At 44.3% G+C, this 22,576-nt stretch overlaps 1 protein-coding gene across 1 annotated transcript in view; it reads right to left on the bottom strand.

Annotated features, from left to right (window-relative positions):
- Positions 1–3,102: 3,102 nt before the first annotated feature.
- SYN2 (synapsin II) overlaps positions 3,103–22,576 on the bottom strand; it is a 124,811-nt gene continuing 105,337 nt past the window's right edge. Inside the window, exons 11-13 of the mRNA XM_081160031.1 lie at positions 11,195–11,255; positions 6,925–7,174; positions 3,103–4,017 (exon numbers count right to left, since the gene is read on the bottom strand). Of these exons, the coding sequence (XP_081016157.1) occupies positions 3,882–4,017; positions 6,925–7,174; positions 11,195–11,255 (447 nt within the window). The 3' untranslated portion in view covers positions 3,103–3,881. The remainder of the gene's footprint in view (positions 4,018–6,924; positions 7,175–11,194; positions 11,256–22,576) is intronic.

The following is a 22,576-nucleotide window of genomic DNA, read 5'->3' as shown; positions in this document are numbered from 1 at the left end:
CCATCAGACACCTAGGACTGAGACTCATTTGCTTCTACTACTAACTTTCTTCATGATGTGACAAGCTCCTTAAGTTGCCTGGGCCTTGGTTTTCTCATCTGTAAAATGAGAAGATAAAAGTAGATGAAACTTTGAGCTGAAAAATTCAGTGACTGAACTTTGCGCCCTCATTCCATTCTCCCCAGCCAGCCTGCCTCCCTATCCTGTGGGTGGCTTCACAGCTCACCTCTAGGGTGCCACCGTCTCTGACCACCCCAGCACGTACAGCACCTCTTGACACCAACAATACGTACTGCTTGTTGTCCATTTTACACTTATTTAGATCATCTTTTTTGTTTTCCTTCCAGATCTTAACTGAACTTATCTGAATTCCTCAAATATTTTTATTTAACTCCTATATAGTGTTCCAATTTATGAATAAACCAATTTATGTTTTAATTCCTCCATTAGAGACAGTTGTTTCCATTTTCCAAAAAAGGTGCTGAGACTATTTTACTTGCCTCCTTGAGTACATGTGCAAGAGATTCTCTAGAGTGAATGCCTAGAGATGGAACTGCTGAGTCACAGGGTTTGTGCATTAGAGATTGCCAAATTGTTCCCTGGAATGGTAGTACCAGCGTATGTTCCCCCTTGCAATGTGTAAGCATTCCATTTCCCATATCCTCACCAATACTTATCAAGCTGAGTTTTTTTCCAAAGTAACATTTTGACTGCATTTGTCTTATGGTACTTACCACTTTCTTCTTAATATTTGTTTATATGCTACCTTCTGACTGGACTGTAAAATTTTGTGAGGGCAGAATCCTTGCTTAACTCATTTTTATAACTCTTCCCACAAAATTTATTGAGCTTAGTAAGTACACAATGAAGAGTTGTCAACAAATAAATGATGAGAATTAATTCATCTTGATCCAAGGAGATGGGGAGTTCCATGAGGGTAAGGGTGAGGTATTCTATTAATCTGGGATGAAGATATGGGTAAGGGATCCCCATGAGCTGCAGAGATGATTGCACAGTGGTCACAAGTGAGCTACAGACTAAAGGTTGCAAGGTCTATAATGGACAGTCACCAATCTTTGGAGATCCCCACTTTAGATCAATTTTTTATCATGGTATTCATCAAATATTTATTGAGTGTTGTGAGTGACAGATTTCCCAGCCTCTGAGACCATCTTTATTATGTACCAAGAGGACTGTTTCTGAATGGAACTCCCCTACCTCTGGCCCCACCCCATTACTAAGGGTTGGATAGAATCCATGTGTCCTTTGGACTAGGGTGCTGCACGATCTATGGTAAATTCCTCCCCTTTTTGTCACCCCAGCAGTTCCAGGCTGACTCATTTTCTATATAAGCCACTTGTGGTTTTCGGTCTGACATCAAATGTGGAAGAATGAGTAATTTTTTCAGAACCAGAATTATATTTGATCACAATAAGATACACTGTGTATGTTACTCACGGTTGGGATAAGGGGTCAACAATGTTAACAAGCACCCCAACCTTCTCTTACCTTTTCTTTCCCTGGGGTGGAGGGATAGATAGGTGAAGGAAGTGGGTATAGATGTGAAAAAGTTTTGTGTACATCTCTTATTTTGTTACCACATTATGTACAATTTAATAAAATTACATCTTGTTCCCTCTGCTAGATTAATAAAAGTAATATAGCAAAGTAGTCAAGGCCGTGAGTTCGGCTATTACACTGCTGGGTTCAAATTCCAGCTCCACCACAAACTAGTTGGGTGACCTTGAGCAAGTTATTGAATCTTGATGTGCCTCCATTTTCTCATTTGTAAAAAAATCACAGTACCTATAGTACAGGCTTGGTTGAAGGAATTAATGATTTTATATATGTTAAGTGCTTAGAATTTTGTCTGGAACTTAGTAGGCAGTATGGGAATGTTAGTAAATATTTCCTTGAACTCATTGCAATGTTTATACTTACATGAAATGCTCAGGAAAAGCTTTTTTTAATGAAATGAATAAATTCTATTAAGACGTATTTGGAATCAGGGGGATAGAAGTGACTACAAGGGGTAGACTCTTGGTTGGAAATAGAAGAAACCATTATAAAGATCAATTCCCTTGAGCATAGGTGTTCCTTACCCCCCATCCTTTTGTTTGGTTTGTGAGTAGTTTGTTCCTTAGTTATGTGTGCTGTGGTTGGAGGAGAGCTGCCACTCCCGGAGGTGTCACTTAATGGGAGGTTCTACTTTTTGTTTTTTAAGTGTGAGAAGAAGGTACAGATCTAGATCCTTGAACCCTGAAAGCATGGGCGGAGGTAAAAAGGAGACCTTAGCACTGGAGAAATTCATTCTCTGACCTCTCAGCATCTACTATAAGGAGATGTTAGCAAGATAATGGCACTGTAAGGAGAGTTAGCAAGATAGTGGCATTTGGATTAGTGTTTTGTTGAGTCAGTAGAATGGGTATCTCATGTAGGAAATTATTTCAATAAAATGTTAATATACTGATTTCTTTTTATCAGTGCAGATGTATTTATCCTCACAGCATTTGTGGTTTGGGAGAACATACTCTTGAGTACCAGAGTCATGAAGAAGTTGGAGTGGAATCCCTCAGAGCCCACCCTCCATTATAGGCCTCTTCAAGGATGCCTGGGGCTTGTGGGATTCCATTCACCAGGGCAGGTCAGTCCAGCCTCATTGGCACCACCATGTGGGCTTTAGTTGAGGAGCTTGATGCACCAGACAAGTAGGTCTAACTTGGCTGCAACAGGAGCAAGGGTGCTATGCTTATTAGAAAGTCTCAATATTCAGTAAAACTGGTATAATGCCGAGTTACTGAAGGAAGTACAGCTGTACTGGAGGAAACAAATTCACTGGGGAGGTGTCAGGATGCCCAGCATAAGTGGTGTCTAAAGGACAGCCATACTCTCATACACTTGGAAATAGTCATACACTCACAATCATACCCACACATTCACACATAATGACACAAACAGCTTCACCCTCCTAGGCTTTTCCTTTCCCTGCACTCACAAACACACACACACACACACACACACACACACACACACACACACACTTCACATACACTCTCTCAGTCAAAAGGGTAGCTTAGGGGATACCTCATGGCTGAATCAAATGCTGGTTAATGCTGCCGCTTTTATTACACCAAAGGTCTTAACATTTATTTTGAGATGAACACAAAACTTGGTATACTGCTGTTACAGTGTCATGCATTCTGCACAGTGCAGCTTCGGAGCTCAAGATCACTGCAGCACACACATAAGAACTGCACTCCAGAGGAGGGAAAGGGGAAAACTGCACGTCCTTGTTCTCTCCAGTATCAGTAGACTAAAGGTGCTTCACCACAACAGCAATTGAGGAATCTCATGTGCTGGGCAGGTGTGTTTTCAACAGTTAAACACGTGTGACTGACAAGGGATCCAGGTGTAGGTAAGTTCCTAACATCAAGAGTATTTTGGGGTAAGGATATACTCCCCAAATAGGCAGCACTGACTAAAAGGGGGCATGCTTAGCACTGCCTCTGAGCTAGGTTAAGCTACCAGGAATCCTCAAGGAAGGGAATCCTAGTTTCACAAGGAAGAATAAGACATGATGGCGCTGTCACAATAAGGCCACTAAACTCACAGCAAACGATAACCTCAGAGGATGCTCTCATAACTACAGGAAAGCAGCTCTATTCTCTCTGATGTCAGGTGCCCCTCGCTGGTTAGGCACCCGCCCTGAAACCTTCACATGGTCGTTTCTGAGCTGCACGTCACTTAGCACAATGGAGCACAGGAAGGGGCCACACAAGTCAAGGTCATGGGACATCACTACCAAACGTGGCTGACTGTTGTTGGCAAATGTCTCAGATGCCTTTCCTGGTTGGGCCGGATGCCCACGTGTGTCTGGAGAGCTAATCTGAAAAGAGGCTGGCAAAGGACTTCCTCAAGCTCCTGATGGTCTCTGCTTTGGCTTCATCCTCACTGGCTGAAGACCGGAAGAAGGAGGACTCAGAGAAGCTGAAGGCATTTGTCAGGGACTGCGACTTGCTTGAAGATAAAAACCAGAGAGAATGTGAGAGGGCGGTGTTCCCAGCAAGGTAGGAAAGGGCGATGACATGAGGATACACAACTGGAACCCCCACTCCCACCCAAGGGAGACCATGGTGATGGAAAGCCAGCAGTGGTCGTGTGGCCACGACCCTGAGAGGCTCCTGTGCTATTTTCTTCACCTTCAGTGCCGCTAAAACAGGAAAGGATGGGGGCATTGAGAGAGAGGGAGGAGGGGGAAAAGGAAGACGAGGAAAAAGAGAAAGGAGGAAAAAAATGGGACAGAGGAAGAAGGGGTGACTCAGAGGGTGTTTCTTTTATTTAATGCTAAAGGGCCAGCAGACTAAATTTCAGAGGCACCAACTTGGTAAGTACTAATCTAGGACTCACATCCTTCCCCTCTGATGAAATGTACTAACTAGGGGCCCATGGACTCTTGCACCCTTTTTTCCATGAATTGTCAAGTAGTGGAGCCAGCATCAGAAGATCTGAGTCAAAGTTTTGTTTCTGTCACTCATTCCTTTTTTTTTTTTTTGCATTCTCATTTACTCTTGACCTTAGGCAAGCCATTGTCTCCCTGGCATTTGGTTTCTTATTTTCGGTATGTAGCTGTTTGGTAAAATAATCTCTAGGCCTTTTTAGAGCTTTTTATATTCTGCTTTTTTCCTTCGATTCCAAAAGAACCTTTTGGCTCAGTACGACCTCTAATGCTCAGTGTATGTGATCTTAAAATGGACATAATCCCCCTTTGCAGCCTTCCTCAGAGGAGCCCTAATATGAGGTCTGTGGGGCTCCAGGTGTCCAGGGGCAAGAGACATAGTTGGCCCTCCACATCCATGGATTTAACCAAGTGCAGATCAAACAAATTTGAAAAAAGAATCCCAGAAAATTCTTAAAAGCAAATTTTAATTTGCCATAAGCCAAACTCTACACTGAAGCCACGTGAATGAAGATGTGTAAACGTACCCTGCTGTAGCCTAAGTGCAAATATAGTTTATATATATACTACACAATTTTGTATAAGGAACTTGAGTATCCTCAGATTTTGGTTTCCACAGGGGGTACTGGAACCAATCTCCCGTGGATACTGAGGGACAACTCTACTTATCAGGCCTATATGAGGTTATTAGGCAGTTTTCTAGTGGGGGAAAAAACACACAAATCACACACATTTTAGCAACCAATTTATCCTTTGAGAGAGTAGTGATTCAGAGAGAAAAACTGTGAAGGCAAGAAAGTCAAGGGGAGGCTAATCCCAGCACTATAGAAGAAGATACAAGGTCTAGTGTCTCCAGTGGCCTGTCTTCTCTCCTTCTTGACTTCTACTGTGTCTCTTTCCTGCCAATTCCTGGCTCCAGAACTCTTCTCTTGGTGTTTTAAATCTCCCAGCCCTCCCTTAAATTCAGGGTGCAGCCCCAGAAACTTCATTCTACAGAATTGTGAGCAATTTCTCTTTTCCTGCAGTGACTGTGAACAGATGTCCTGTCTTTCATTAGGGCTGGGGATGAGCCCAAACATGCTGGTCTCTGGGAGGGGGGACTCCTCTGCACCCACAGGGTGAAGGCTCTGGGTATAAGCCTCCTTCATCAGAGGCTGGCTGTATTCAATAACTTCAGCCCAGTGGCAGGGAAACCCAAAAATCTGCCCTCAAACTGGGACCAAAGTTGGCTAATGAGAGGTTGGAGAGATAAAAAAAGTCAGCATACAAAAAAAATGGGTTGAGGGGAGGTTATGGGGCATGTAAGATATGAAATGTGCCACTGGCCAGAGCTGGGGAGCAGGAGTGGGTGGTGCGCCTCCTATCATGTAGGACTAGAAGACTCAGAGGAAATAGTCATCTGGACCACCTGAGTCCTAATCCTGGCTATGCCACTAATGAGCAGAGTGGCCTTGAAAAACAAAATTAATCAAATCTCTCTGAGCCATGTTTTCTCATCTATGCAATGACTAGACAATTTCTAAAAGTGCCTCATTTGAGCTCCAAAACCCTATAGCCCCCTCTCTCTCCCTAAAGATTCTCATCACTTTACTCTGAGAAGCACTGATGGATCTCTACCAATCTCCCAGGGCTGCAGCTGTTTGTGCTGACAGTGATGCAGAGAACTGTTTGAGGAAATTGAAGAGAGGTATCTCTGGTTCTGGGGAGAAGGTGGAACTGACCACCACCCACACCCAAGTGCTATTCTTCTCAAGTACAGCTATACTGTTTCCTAGGGGTCCTCATATCTTCCTCTGAAGCAGGACAGTGTAATTGGGGCTCCTAGAGTGACTCCTGGGAATGAGGGAACCCCAGAGGATGGAGTTGCTCGGGGTCTCTATCTGGGCCCTTCTCCAATGACCACACCAGAAACTGACCTCCTTCTGACAAAGCTGAGGGTAAAAAGTTGAAATGGATTTTACTACTTCCCTCTTTTTCTTCTGGGCAGCCTTGCAGATTGCATACCCTAAACTGTGAGTCAGAGGCAGCGAAGAGGAATAAAAATAAGTTAGAGAGAGAGATACAGAGAGAGAGAGAGAAGAAATGGAAAAGTAGGAGACAGGATTTTAAAAAAAACACCCTAAGTTAGTATAAGAATAGAAGGGGTAGTAACTCTGCCTTATTGCTACTCCCCAGGAAGAAAGGGGAGGGTCTGAGCTTCTAGCTAGACCTTAGACTTTCACTTCCCTCTTTCTTATCCTCCCCAATCAACCCTAAACAGGCCCCCAACCAAAAAAATAAAACCCCAAAACCAAAAGCACACACAAAAAAACACACCCAAAACCAAAACCCCCCCAAAACCCCCCAAAAAATATCTGTAGAGGAGGAAGAGGCCTGATTGAAGGTGCTTTCTAGCACCTCTGGAACCCAAGGTCTGTGAGGAAGGGCAGGAAGAGGGGAGGGGAAGGAGCTGCTGAGTTGTCTCTTACTTGAGCTGTGGGTGAGGCTGGGGCTTCTGTGGTGGAGCAGCCGGGGGTGGCTGGGCCTCTGCCAGGGAGCTGCTGCTGGAGGGTGCATCTCCGTGGGTGGTGGGGCCGCCCGGCAGCTGAGGAGCCGAGAAGGAGGAAGAAGAGGAGGAGGAAGAAGAGGAGGAAGGTGGCACTGATGGTCCACAGGGGAGCCGGCGTGGAGGCAGCACCTTGCCTGGGGGTTGCATTCCTTGGGGTTGCCCAGGGCCCCCTAGGTTCAGTACAAGAAAAACTTCATAATTTAACCATATCAAAGGGTTTTCTTATTAGAATCTATGTCTCAAAGGGTGTGGTTAGTCAATTACTGAAAGGATAAGCTCTATTACAAGAAGCCACCCGAGGCTCTGAAGAGCTCTAGAGTGAGTCCCTGGTTACTCTCATACATCAATCACCACTACTGCTTCTCCTCAGAGACACAGCACCTCAGTCACAGCAGAAGTCGGGAGGACAGGGAAGAAACCATGGGGTGAGCAGCTCCAATCAGAGGTGAGCTCTCTACAGAAGACGCCCCAGACCAGAGGGACCGCACTCCTCTTCCCCAGAGGTTCCTCAGGTACAGGCCAACCTGCCCCATGATTTACTAGGAGGTCTCAAGTTCCACACAGCAGACACAGTGCAGGGCAGTGGAAAGAGCACTGGTCTGGGAATCAGAAAACCCAAGACATAGTCTATCAGTGACTCCTTGAGAAAGTCAGCAAAATTCTCTGGACCTCTGTGTTTTCAACCATAAAACTGTTAAAAAGTAAGGCCTAGTTGTACTTTTCTTTCAAGATGGTATTGTTTTAAAGATGGTAACAGATGAGAAAGTTCTTCCAAAAGTGTTCTGTGCTTTATGATCATAGACAATCACTGACTTAGATTGTGTTTATGGAGCTGACCTTCGTCCTACTCTGAGCCTACATGTATCTGATTCCCATACCCCACCAAAGCTTCATTTTAGCATTAGCTCATGCCCATGACTATGACAAAATTGTTTGTTTCCAGGAACTCTTTTGTCTTTTAGTACCATTCTCAGGGGCTCCAGTCCCTTTCAGGTGAGTATGGTAAAATTCTGCAGAAATCCAAGCCCCATTTTCCCCTGAGGATGTTGTAGGCACCACCTGGCAAAGAAGACTCCCCCACCCCCACCCCCACCCCAAGAAAACCAGGATATCCTCCCAGCATGAGACAGAAAATCATCTGGTGGCCTGAAAAGGAAAAAAGCCATCCTTCCTCTGGGGATTGATAGGCAGTAAGTGTGGTGCCAATGGCTATGATTTTGCTGAGGGCAGTTATTATACTCAGGAATCAAAAGGTGTCCCCATCAACACATATGGATTAGTGGAAATGAGGCATAATTGACCTGGAAGATCTAATTTCTCAGTTGCAATCTCAGAGTCCACATCCATGGATCTACTACAAGGAGTGGCTTATAGAAACTCAACAGCAGTTAAGAGTTGTGTTGTAACTTAGAAACACCAGAACACCCGTATCCTCGGGAAAGGCAGAATTCTGTGTCTACACCACTGTGCACCCATGGCTGTCAGCCCATATCCCCACTACATGGCATGGGCTCTACTTCATCATCAATTAACAATTAATACTAGGGTTAGTTACATATAAATAAATACATAAATGAATGAATAAATGGGATTTTTCATGTTTAAGTTTCAGGTTCAAATTAGATAACTAGCAAAGATGACAGATTAGCAGATTATTTTATATTAACCAGTTTTTGCCTTCTCCAAAGTTTGGTATCGCTTGTATTAGCATCTTCTCATAAAATACTGCACGTTGATAGCTTAGCATCTTGTACCAGATATCTGAAAGCTTTCCCACCTCTACAGAGATGCTTGAACAGCCAGAAACTTTACAACTTAACACTGAAGACAGATATAACTTTTCCTTTATTGCACATTAAGCTGTACAAGAGAGTCACAAAAGAGAAGTACTTCAATCACACTTCCAGCATTGGCTGAGGTTCTCCTGCTGGATCGGTACAAAAAAAGGGGACAACATCAGAAAAGAAATGGGTACAAAACACCTGGATGGCAATCCTATACTGTGATGCGGATGTCCCCCAGGCCACAGAGTTATCCCCTAGCATGCTGCCTGAGGTCACATGACAGTCAGGTTAAGCTGTCTACTTGTGTGGGGTAGTTTCTCCCCCACCCTGAGAGACCTTGGCTGATACCACCCTAGAGCCTGACTGAATTCAAATGGCAACTTTATATTTGTGGTTCACAAATGTCACATGAAAAGCACCTGGATGTTCACACTGAGAACATGCAGAGAAGCAACACCACCATCAGCTCACCACTTGGACAAAAATAAAAAAAAAAAAATAAATACGTAAATGTATTCCTCCATTCTGGAAAATGTTGCTTTATTCCTTTCTCTCCTTTGATCAGACTGGGAGGTATTTAAGGACCTAATTTTTAGGCAACCCACCTGAAAATGTGTAAATGTATATATGTATATATTTACAACAGATCGCCATCATCATCTAAAGAAGGGATCACAGACAGGAACATTCACACTCAGTGTATTTCCCTGTAGCCTCAGAATTTGCCAGCAACCAAAGAAAAAACCAGGGCAGTGCCCCTTGACACATAAATCATGTTACATACTGCCAACACTAGTTATTCCTCAGACCTGGTAATCCAGAACAGTGACATATCAGTATAGAAGTGAGAGGGAATGTAAAAGTAGAGCCAGAAGCATTTCTTCTGAAAGGCAAACTGCTGGCATAACTTCCATGAAGCATGGTGCTAGAGGAGGCCACTTGGTACCCATCCCCAGCCTGGCCAGGAGATGGCAAGATGAGGCACTGAACTGGAGACCTGGTTTAAGTAACTACCTCATCATTGCCCAGGAGCTGCATGTCAGAGGAAAGAGAACAAACTGGTAAGGGTTCTTTAAGAGCCACAGCTGTGCAGTCTTTGCCCCAAACACACATAAGGTAATATCTGAGACAGTTCTTCCCAAGAAAGACAAAGCTCTTTATTCTTTAGACTCAGGAGGGCTCTCATAACGGCTGAAAACTAAAGCAGGAGTCCACCTCAGAGTTCTGTAGGCAGTGTACTGACTCAAGGGAAATTTTAAATTTGGTCTCGTATTCTCGTGTTATGGTGCCTTGGGAGAGGCCAAAAGCAGAAATGGCCAAATCCTTCCCAGAACTTTTAGTAGCTCCCTGCATTCTGTGTCCTAAATTGCTAAAGAATCATCTCTGTACATAGGTCAAGCTTTGGGAATACGAAGCAGCCTCAGTTCTACAAAAGCACACACATGGCCAATTCAGAAACAGCAACAAAGAAGAAACAACTTGGGGGACTGAGATCAACACAGAAAATACTCACAAGTTCACTTGGATATTGCACATCAGCGGCCCCATTTTTTTTTTTTTGTCTAATCTCATAGCTAATAATAAAAACAAAGGGTACACTGGGATATAAAATACAGAACACATTCCTGGAAATAGCTTGTTCTTTATATTTCATGTCATCACTAAAAACACAAGAACTCTACAGGCACAGCCAGCATATTCACATATACTCAAACTGCACCAGATTTTAGCAAATGTGGAGAAAAAGGTCGATGGCTTCAGATTCAACGGATGAAGCTATGAAAATTAGACCTTGGAAATCACTTAAACTTCTATGTAGTTACCCTAGTCATGCAGAAAGAAAGCAAAAAGCACAGTTCATTGAAGATCCCAAGCACATTCATGGAGGTAAGCAGGGGTGATTTAATCTGAGCCTGGAGGCGGGGAGGAGAGGAGCTGGGTTTTATTTTTGTGGTCTTTTTTCTCCCTGGTCCACCCCCTAGTCCTGTTTCACCCCACATTATGTAATACTTTAAAAAATACTATCAAACCACCCAGAAGATAGGGTCACACTGGACTTGGGAGAGGCACAATTTTTTTGTACACTGTTGACAAACAGCCCTGGAATCACAAGTTATACAGAGAAACATAAGTGGGCATTACAAGCACGAACAGGAACAGGTAAACAACCAGACAGAGGAGCTGACACTGCATAGGAAAAACACAGTCCAGTCAGCATTGAAAGAATGCAGAAACGGCACCAATGGGAGGGTCAGTTGCTCCCCTCCCCGCTTTCCTTTCTTTCCTTATTTGTTTTTGGCTTAAAATTTCTGTTTTGAAAAATTAACTACCAATCACTTTAAGAAGCTTGGACTTGCTTTGGCCCTACTGCAATGCCATTACAGTCGAGAATATACTGTAAACAACCTTGGGGGGCTGGCCGCTGAGGTGGGGTCTTGCTCGAGTCCGGATCCTTAAGTGTTCCACTCTGGAAAACAAAAATGTAAAAGAAATAAAAAGAAAACTCTAAGCAGATTCCAAAGAGAAGCCCTGTGGCTCTGAAATATGGCTGCAGTGGGATCTGTGGGATCTAGTGGGACCTCACCCAGAGGCTTCTGCTGTTCCAGAAATGCCTCAAAATAATTTTCAGCCTCTGGGCTGATCCTGGCACACAGGTGTAGGCAGCTTAGAACCACTCTGATACACAGTGTATCACCCCCCTTTTTCATTTCACCCCCCTTTTAGATTTATAAGAAACTTTGAGTCTTCCATCAGCATCTGGTTTCTTCTATGTGAGCTGCCTGACATCCAGCTTTCCCTCATAATCACAGGCCCGGATTCCTGAAGAAAAGGGAAGAATTAACACCAAACTCAATAGGGCAGGCTATGCTTTTGGTGACTCCAGGGACTGGAGAAGTGGTGGTGTTGGTGAGGTGGGGGGAGCAGAGAGGGCACTGGACCAGGTGATGAGTCTAGATTTGGCTCACTTCTCATGTGGAGTTAACTCCAGGGTGGGATCAGCTCTGGAGCTGACTCAGGGGTCAGAGCCACTCTTTGGGCTGTCTAGAACTCCCATAGGGAGGGACTTGAAAAAGGGGGCAGTGTTTGCTTTCCAGAACCATTCTTACCCAGAGTGAAGGAGTATGATGTTAATGTTTGTAGAAGTACTCAAGGCCAAGCTGTTTCCCTCTCAGATAGCATCATTACATTTTACCCAACAACATGGCTTCACTCCCATGCTTCCTCTCCTCCCAGCTGTGATTCTGATTATGCCCTATCAGGATCAAAGATGCATGTGACTTCAGTTTGTCTAACATTTGTATGAAAGGCAGTGAGCATTTGGAGCTTGAATTCAGCACAAGGGAAATGCCCTATAAAGCCTAAGGGATGCCAATTGTGCCGATGATGTCAGAGAGGGGGCTTCTGAGGCAAGGCTGTGAAACGGGCTGAGTACGTCTTCAGCACTCTCCCACTTCCTCTTTTAGTGCTCCTCTCCCCTTGTGACATGCCCCCCCCAGCCCTACTCCTACATTAAAACTGTTCCTCCTCCTGTTCCCCATTTCCCATGGGGCTCCAATTCTGGCCATCTATCTTCTCTCCAGCCTATTGAGGCCCGTTTTCAGCTCTACTACCAGGAGAGCAGAAATGTTACTCTTTCTAGTATTCTTTTAATAACAGCAATGCCTAAAACTGTTGTACTAAGAGAATTTCAGATAGAAGGAGGTAGGGAGCCTTTGAAATGTCCATAGTGCCACCACATTAGAAGGATCAATTATATCTATAATCCCCAATCTCTCAAAGAACACCAACACTTCTTTCCCTTTCTTACAAGCACTCTCATGGTATCCATGAGACTTGGTCTGAGCCCTGGCACTGAAATACCCACACCCAATAAGCTAGCTAGAAAACCACTGCATCCAGTCAGCCATCATTGTTTCCCTCTTGGCATCTAAGATTCACCATCTTCTCTTGACCAGCCCTGATCAGGCCTATATCATGTCTTGCTTAGACTACTAGAATAGTCTCCTCATTCTTTAGTCTCTTCTCTTTCCAATCTGTCTTCTCCATGGCCACTTATTATCCTTCTAAACTCCTTCCCTAACTTTAACACTCTAAATAATGATAGCTAACACTATATATGTGCTAGGTAGTATGGACACTTTTATGCAGTATTTATCTTAAGCTCCACAACAGCCCTATGAGGTGGGTACTATTATCAACATCCCTAATTTTAGATAAGGAAACTGAAGTGCATCTAAGTTGCACTGTATGACCCTGGACTAATATGTCTAGGGTCATACAGTGGTGGCTAATGCAACTGGGATGTGAGCCCCCACAGTCTGATGCTCACCTTTTCTTCTCATTGCTTACAGAATAGCATCTACATTCTTCAGGCTGACATCAGGAACTTTCTTCAGCATGGTTGGAACTGACCTTTCTAGCCTTCTCTCTCCCTCATGTCCTAAACACACCTGCTCCTACCAGGCCTGACCCTCACTGTTTATTCTCTAGTCTAGGCCACTCCATACAAATACATTTTCTCCTTTTCTACCAATCCAGTCCAACACATCCTGGAGGTCTAAGTAAAGTTCTACCCTACCCATAAAACATCCCCGTCTGACTGCCTCTTTCGATTGTTGTCTCCTCTCTGAAATCCTATAATAGCACTTAGGAGACTTACACTACTGAAGGGGACATTTGCAGTGCTGTTTTGTTATCCTGAAGACTGCGATGATGCTTCTAAGAAGACTGCCAGATCCTTGAGGGCATGGACTACGTGTCTTCATCTTTTCATGAATTACTAACAAATACAGTGCCCCCTTTTTTTTAAAGAAAAATTGAGATGGGAATTATTTATTAAGATGTTAAAATAGCTCTGGCTGTGCCCTGGCCGGTGTGGTTCAGTTTGTCGGAGCATCATCCCATACACTGAAAACTCAAGGGTTCAGTCCCCATTTGGGTGCGTACAGGAGGTAACTGGTTCAATGTTTTTCTCTTACATCGATATTTCTCTCTCTCTCTCTCCCTTCCTCTCTCTAAAATAGCCCTGGCCGAGTGGCTCAGTTGGTTGGAGCATTGTCCGGTACACCAAAAGGTTGCAGTTTCAATTCCCAGTCAGGGCACATACCTAGGTTGCAAGTTCAATTGGGATGTATACAGGAGGCAACTGATTGACATTTCTTTCTCACATCGATGTCCTCCCCCCCCCCCTTGTCTCTAAAATCAATCCTCAGGTGAGGGTTAAAAAAATACAAGTTAAAATAGAATTGGAAATATATTGGAATATTCAAGACTATTGTCATTTTGCCAACATCATCAAGCACAGGCCTGAGCATATAAGAGGTCCTTAGTAAAGGCTTGGTAAATAAATGTGCATGCAACAACAACTACAATAAAAATCTAAAATGGAGCAGAATATAAGTCTTTTACTAGAAAAGTGTTAAACCCTAGATGTTAAACCATATTTTATTTGGTATCAACTCCAGTGAGCAGCAATAAAAATGCTCAGGTTAGTGAATTAAACTTGAGGCCTGCTACAGGTACCTGTGTATCAGGCATGGAAGGTAAAGTCCAAACAAGCCTCAAAGAAGCAATAATTGCTTCCATCAAGACTGTCTAACCCCGCCAAGTTTGGGACACTTCAGGCCCAACAGTTCTTTCCCATTGAGATCTCTTCTTTCTTTTAACCTGGCTGTCAACTGGATGAGAAGTCTGGGGCCAGGATATAGTGTTTGGAAATGGGAGCATGGGATACAAGGGTTGTCTTTTTACACACACACACACACACACACACACACACACACACACACACATTTAGGCCTACTTTAAAATTGGGTAACAGAGTGACTAAGGAATTAGGCTTTTGGGTTAGAAAGACCTTTGGTTAAATCTAAACCTTCCACTTACTACCTTTGTGATCATGGGCAAGTTATTTTGCCCTTCTGCACCTGCCTTTCTTCAAAAGGTTTTTGTGGCATACAGTGAGATTGATTAGACATTTATAAGCATCTGGCCCCAGTAAGTGCTAAATAAAATACAACAGATGCTGGGATGGTGATATACAGAGGCCTTTTCCTCTGAAGGGCCATTGTGTCCTAGGTCTCACTCCCATGATGAAATACCACCACCACCTGCAGTGGCCTTCAGAGAACTTTATTCTGTTGTAATGTTACGATCTCCTCTGGGCTCCCTGACAAGCCATCAGTGTCATGGTCTCATTGCCTGAGAGGGATATTCAGATGAAAGACAGCAAAATTCATACGCTCTGTTGAGCTGCTAGACTGGCTCTTGCCAGTCCCCTTTCTCAGGGCTTCACTCTGTACCACTGATGGCTGCTGATAAATTACCTTGGACATTGGTTGAGAACATTTTAAGATGTTCTCCTCCCAGAGAATTGTTATTTTCAAAGACAGTTATGGAAGACCATAGAGCACAAGGGCAGAACCAGGGCCAATGGGCAGAAGTTCCAGAAGGGTAGACTTTCACTTATTAGAAGAACTTTCTACAGTAAAAATAGTGCAAGAGGTTGTCTTGGGAAGTGGGCGTGTTCATGTAGAAGCTAGAGAATTACCTGACAAAGATATTGCAGATAATATTCCTTCATTATGAGATAGATTAAATGAACACCACAGTTCCTTCCAACCCTGAGAATCTATGATTCCAGGAAAACCTTTAGAATCCTATATGTAAAACTCTAATGGGAGAACTCCAGACACTCACAGGATGAACTGACAGGAGTAATTATATCATGAAGGCTGGCCCCCAGCTCTTCTCAGCCACAGAAGTATACAAATAAGATACTCAAAGATGAACTGAGCCCAAAAGTTCCCTTCCAAAAGTTTAAGGGGAAGAGCTCCCAGAGGTAGTCCTTTGGGCTGGAGCCTGGGAATGTGCCTTGGCCACCCTTGTCTGGCGCCTAGGGAGTTCTCCTGTCCTCAGCTCCACAAAGGGTTATGGACTGAAGACTTCCCAGGGGCAACAGGAGGCGGGAGAGAGTCCCCTAGGACTGTCCTGTGCCAGGCTGAGACTCTCTGGCTCCACCCACAAACCTTCTATCTGCTGGGACTGAGGGCCTATTCCCTGTGGGGATTGGCTACCATGAGATCTGTCTCCAGTCACCAAGAGCCACATGGGATGCCAAATTCCACAGAAGTCTGGCCACTCTGGCGTCACTGCCAAAGTCTGGCTTATAGCCAGCTCATTGCAGGAATTCATGGCCAGACTGAGCTGCAGTTTCCCTCAGGAAGTTGGGTTGACTTAAACAGGTAAGAATGTGAAGTCCAATGCTTGTGCCCAGCTGCACACAAAAAAGAGGGGAATAAATGGCCTTATAGCAGCATAAAGAAAAAACCCCAATAGCCCTGGGCTTAGAGACTGACAACAAGCTCAGAGGGTGTCAGTTTATAATGTTCTGCCAAAAGTCTGATGCAGCTGGTGGTGCATTGGTGTCTCAAAAAGGGGAGATTACAGGTCCACTTCTCTTTAGGCTGATAAACCTCACAAGAGAGCACTGCAACCAGTTCTGGGTAACTCTTTTAAGGGGGACTTAGGTGGAATAAAGTGGGTACAGGGAGCAGATAGGATGGTGAGAAGTGTGGAAATGAAATATTTCCTGATGTGAACTTGGCCTTACTTGATCTTTGAGTCTCAGTTTCCCGAATGGGCTGAATGTAAAGATTAAATGAGGTAACTATGAAGGCACTTAGGACTGAGTCAGCCAAAGGTACAAGGTCTGAACAAGGTCAAGGGCTGGCTTGAGTAATAGTGAGCCTCCTAGTATTAGAGGTATTTAAGCAGGGCCTGGACAATCTCTGGTCAGAGATGCCATATAGTTGCAAGCAGATGACTTCTACAGGCTCTTCTGGCTCTAGGCTTCCATTAATTCTTTCCTGAATTTTTCAGTTCTTTAGATGTCTGAAAAATGTGACAAGCCCTTCATAGCTGCAGTGTCTTGGGCCCAGAAAGACACCAGGGCTACTGGGTCTGACCAGACATGTACTGCAGGCATAGGCTTTAAGGGGTCTGGCAAGGAGAGTGTGCTGCTGTACTCCATCAAAGCTGATTGAGCTGGTATCTCGCTATGCTGAATCCATTGGGTTTTAGTGATGAGAGAAGCCAGGAAGAGGATAGGAGAGAGCTCAGAGACCCCTCCAGGTTGGCAGGTTTAGCACTCCATTAGGAGGAGAGTAAGGGTTTCCCTTATATAGGGTCAGAAGGCCCAGCTCTATCCATTCTTACCATCCCCTGTATGCTGGTAGGAGCATCAAAAGAGCATAGTGCATGGTATTGTAGGGCTGGGGACCAGAAGATCCAGCTCTCCTGTAATAAGCTGTATGACCTTAGAAAAATCATTTGTATTCTCTTTGCTGATATGTGAAAGAGAGATAGAAATACCAGCCCAAACCATCTCACCTAGGGTTGGGTGGCTCAAAATAATGGCTATGCTTTATAAACTATAAAGTGCTTTGCAAAGTAATTAAATAAGTCGGCATCGTCACTATTATTTAAATAATAATATTAATCCAAAGGAAAGAACCTCTAATGGTAGGATTTCATGCATTAGTGGAGAAGACATTGTTGGGTGGCTTCCTGTCACCCAGTGCATAGTTCAATGTATAGGAGATTCTGGCCTAAGCTGTACCATGCTCTCTATTTATCACTGACCACATTCCTTGCTGATCTATTCCAGCCAGCAAGGCCTCTGAAGATATAGAAAAATCATTTCAGAAACAGTAAATATTAGCTCTTGAAATGATTGGAAAGTAAATCACTGGTCTGATAGAGAAACCAAGCCCATGATGAAGGTTTGTGGTTTTTGTCAAAGGCATCTTTAATTTGTTATCCTGTGGCTTTTAGCAGACAAGCTGGGAGACAGGAGCTCCTATCTGAGGTCCCAGCAGGATGGAAAGCTGAGGAAGGAAAGACATTAAGTGACTCAGCTCTTGAGAGTTGTTGGCCAGAGTCCAGCTGCCCCCACCAAGGAGGAAGGCCTTGCTCAGCATATCTGAGACAGGAAATTAGGAAAGGGTCTCAGGGTCTGGCCCCAGGAAAGAGACCAGGCCGAGTTCCTTGCTGGACACACCACAGAACTATTCTGATCAGCTCCCCCAGGCCTCTCTCTCCCGGTCTAGGACCCTGGGGGGAATGAGGCAGCAGGAAGGAATGTGGTCAGGAGGTTGTAGGTTCAGTCAGAGCAAGGGGAAGAGCATATTTTCAGGCAACTTGAGATCTTTCTGGGATCACCTCTGCAGTCACCAATGCCCACCTTTCTTCCTCTGAAAGGTTATATTAAAGGTGCCCAAGGATGAGTTCCTTCTCCTTCTATTGTGAGGGCAATTGCTGTTTTGAGGGCAGAGCTCATCTCCTGTTTGGGGGTTCTCCCATAATCAGTGATTTCCTAAAGACATAAAAAATGTCCCATGGGGGCAGTCCATGAGACCTATGGGAGCACTGAGGGCCAGGTCACCCGAGGTCAGAAGGTCAGCTTCAAGTGATGAAAAATGTCCCTAAAAAGTTAAGACAGCCCCAAAATAGTCAGTTTCTCTTAATAGTCTGTTAAGGGATCTAGTCACTAGTGACTTTATCTGAACCTGCCTCAAATCTCCTTAGATTTTCAGTTTATACTCACTGGGGAACAAATTATCTAAAGCCATCCTGCTGTGGGAAGCAGGAAGGCCTTTTACTTGTCCTAAATTTACTTCTTCGAAGCTAAGTGAAGCTCTCTTAGTCCCATGGTTGGAATCTGAATTGTGCTCCCTCCCTAACTGCATGTCTCTTTAGACTACAATAAAACCACCTTCTCAGTCTTGGTCTCCTTACACTCAAGAGATCTCATCTTTGCAAGCCTCTGTGGCTAGAAAGATCTGGCTGGAAAAGTTTTGAGTATCTCTTTAGACCAGAAAGCCAGTAAAAAAGGACAGACAGAATGTCCCACCAGAGACCAGAGGTTATTAGGCCTCAGTCCTTGATTTCTGAACTCTCATCACTGCCTTTCCCAGGTCTGTGGCTAGCACACAGCCTGAATCACAGCATCTCAGATCTGGAAGGAGATTTTAAAAGTTACCTGCTCTGACAGCCCTAGCTCCTAGCCCACCCTTTTATAATGCCCCTGACAAGTGGCTCATCCTGTCCCTGTTTGAACATCAGCAATGATGTGGCAGCCACACACTACTTCCGAGAGCAGCCATTTCCTCTCTCAGTGTTACAGAGTTTACTCCTATCTTCCAGTAGGTAGGTTTGCCTTTTGGTACCAGTTCTATCCCATGACAGCTATCAGAGAGCTGAAGATATTAAATCATGGACTCCTTGAGACTATTGCTATTCAACTGCAGCTCCTTTAACTCTTATGAAATACATTTATCAAGTGCCTCACCTCCTGATTTTCTCTCCTTTAAGAGAAACAATCCAGTTAGAGTTTGTCCTTGGTATGCTATGATCTTCAGACTGGAAACAACATTGCAAGTGTGATCTGATCAGCTCAGGGTAGGGGAAGAGGCTTGTCTTCCTCCCGGACACCATATATGTATTAATGCTTCCAAAGGCTGGGTCTTAGAATCACTCCTTATGGGTCTAACCCACAAGCCAAATAGAAAGCCCACTGGTGTCTAAAATCCCTGCATTAGCCATTCAGCCCTTTGACCCTAGAAGCTTTTACCGAAAAAGAAAAAAGAGTGGAAGCAGTGTAATGGGAAATGAAAAAACATTAGCTACATGAAGGAGAGCACTAGGATGCCACCTCTATTGGGATGACCTAAAAGTCTGTCCACCTGAAGCTCTTTCTCTGGTTCCCAGGAGCCTCAGAAATAGCCCACGCCTCTCCAGGGCCTCAGGATGTAAGGCCAAGCTCAGATCCTAGACAACAGGCCCCAAGGATCAGTAAGTATGAGGGTAGATGGGAAAGCAAAGGCACACAGGGATGAGGTTCTGTAGGTATATGGCCTGGAGGCTTTGGCCATCACTGGCCACCAGGTGTCACTGCCACCTTGAGAACTGTCTCCCTAAACCGCTAGCGTCAATAGGCAGCCCCAGAGAGGGCAGACAAGCCAGGCCAAGGCTAAGCTGTCACCAGCTAGATAAGGCTTTGCCACTCACCTCCCTGCTTTCAGAGACAGCCAGAGTCTCTTACACTCCTGCCTCTATTCCTTTAAACTGGGCACAGCAGCTAGCTTGGGCCCACTCCTAGGACTTTGTTTTTCATGATTATTCCATCTTAGGATATGGGGCTGGCTGATAATAAGGTAAAGTGTGCCTTCTACTCACCTCACCCCCACACCACCACCCAAGCCCCCTTTAGGTACTCTTCTAGAATCAAAGAAATAAAAAACTCAGGAGCTGCAGGAAAGGATGGGAGAGGGGAGAGGGGAGAGGGGAGAGGGGAGAGGGGAGAGGGGAGAGGGGAGAGGGAGGAAGACAAATGCCTAGTCATATGTCTATTCTGATCTTAATCTAGAATACTGAGCAAGAAGCAGCTCTTAGGCCAGATCTCTTTCAGTCTGAGCTGCCAATCACAGAAAACAGAGGGGGGTGCGGCACTTGATTGTGTGTAATGGCACAGGAGTTAGAGAAAGCACCTAAGGTCTCAGTTCATTATGCAAAGTCCCTGCTGGGGCCCAGCTAATGGCCTTTTGGTCATATCCCTTTCATTTGCATTCTACCAAAATCATTCTTAGGATCCTAACACCAAATTCAATATGATGCTAGGGCTGTTAAAGATACTTATTCCAACTGGGAACTCATTCAATAAATGTGCACTGCAATGGCATATCAAGGGAGGAGGAGATGACAGTGGTTTGCCTGGGTAGGAGGGGTATTTCATCACAGTCATTTGTGCAGAATTACTATCACATGGCGATAATAAAAAGCAGACTGACTTAGATATGTTGTTTTTTAACTTTACTACCAATGACTGACTGCACCTGGGCAGACCACTTCCACCCACCCACCTTAGTATATCCATGATGTATTCAATGGCTACTAGATGCTAGATACTCTGCTAGGCCATAGAGATACTGCAGTGAACAAGCCCCTACTCTTGAGGAGCTTACATTATAGTTTAGTGGAAGAGACAAAGAAACAGATGAAGATGATCTTAGCTGATAGCAAGTGCTACGAATTAAAGAAGGAAGGATGGTAGTCAGTGGCAAGGTGGCAACTTTGGATTGGATGTTTGAGGAAATTTCAGTTACACTGTCTCGAAGGACCCAGCCATGCAAAAATAAGGGGAAGAGCATTTCAGAGAGAAGACACAACTAATACAAAGACCCTTCCCAGTATGGAAAGGGCACAGTGAGCAAGAGCTGGGATGATATGAGGGCAAAGAGGCAGGTAGGGTCCTAGGTGAATTGCTTGGGGAAAGTTAGGAGTGGAGACAGATTTAAGGGGGAAAACAAGTTTTGCTTTGGTTGTGTTATATTAAAGGTGCCTTATAGACATGCAAATAAAGATGTTGGTAGGAGTTAGAAATGTGAATCTGAAGTTCAAGGAGTGGTCAGGGCAAGAGATAGCTATGGGCTGGCCAAGAACACCAAGAAATATCCATAGATCAAGTTCTAAAGCACTGACATTTAGAGGTTTAGCAGAAGTGGAAGATCCAGCAAAGGAGGTGAGAAGCAGCAGCCAATAAAGTGGAATGAAAACCAGGTAAGGGTGGGGTCACAGAAAAGAAAGTGTTTCAAGATGGAGGGAGCATTCAACTGTGTCAAGGCTCCTGAGAAGTCATGAAAGATAAGAAGAAAAGTGAGCACTGGACTTAGTGACATGGAAGTAACTTTAACAAGAGCAATTTCAGTGGGATGGTAGAGGTGGAATGCTGACAGAAATGGGTTGGAAAGAAAATCTGATGTGATGAAGAGGGGATGGTGACTACGACAATTCAGGATGATTTACTGTGAAGGGGAACAGAGAAATGGGGCAGTAGCAGGAAGAGAATAGGAATTGAGGGAGGTCTTTGTTTTTTTATTTTATTTTTTAAGTGGGAGATATTTGTGTGTTGATGTGATAATCTTCTGGAAAAGGAGAGACTGAAGATGGAGAAGAAAGCAAAAAGGAGGTGGGATCCAGATCACCAGTAGAGGGTGGGCCTTAAAGCAGATTCATGTGGGTAAAGATGAAGGTAAGCTGGTGGATGTGACAGTGGGAATACAAAGGCAATCTGGTCTGACAGCTTCATGGGCCTGGAGCCATGAGGACTGAAATGTGACCAATGGGAAGGTGCTATTCACAGGGAAAAATGGGAGGTGAAAATATGACTAGTACAGTCATGACTTTAAGCCCAAGTTTCAGCGTTTTGTCAAGTATGGTGCACTGTTGGGTGTCTTCTGTCTTTTGGGTGGCCTGGGGTCAAGGCACAAGGCTCAGGAGGAAGCTAATAGAGGATACAAGGAGGCACCATTCAACAAATGGTGACAACCTCTGTGAACTCAGTCATGATTTCAATGTAGAATATAAACAACTCTTAGACAGAAATTGTATCTCATTCATCACTATAGCCCTAAGTCTATCAACTAATTTTAAGCATAAACTTTGGGATAGGCCTATGCTAGTCAGTAGTAACACAGATGAATGAGGCATAGCCTTAGCTCACAAGGGGTTGAAAGCATTTGAGAAATATTTATTAACTTAGTTTAATTTAATTATGTATACAATAATTACATACCCTTGCCCAAAGAGAGATTTGGCCTTTGTCCTCCATTCCTGAGACATAACCTATAAACTCAGAATTTCCTGAGTAATAGGAGTGTCTTTGTTATTCATGGTGGGGGCCCTTGGACCACATCTGATAGTGTAGGATAATGAGGTGACTCATGGTGG

Source organism: Miniopterus schreibersii (assembly GCF_964146895.1).
Source record: "Miniopterus schreibersii genome assembly, chromosome: 15".
NCBI classification, from domain to species: domain Eukaryota; kingdom Metazoa; phylum Chordata; class Mammalia; order Chiroptera; family Miniopteridae; genus Miniopterus; species Miniopterus schreibersii.
Note: the sequence above shows the minus strand (reverse complement) of the source record. Positions and strands in the feature narration are given on the sequence as shown.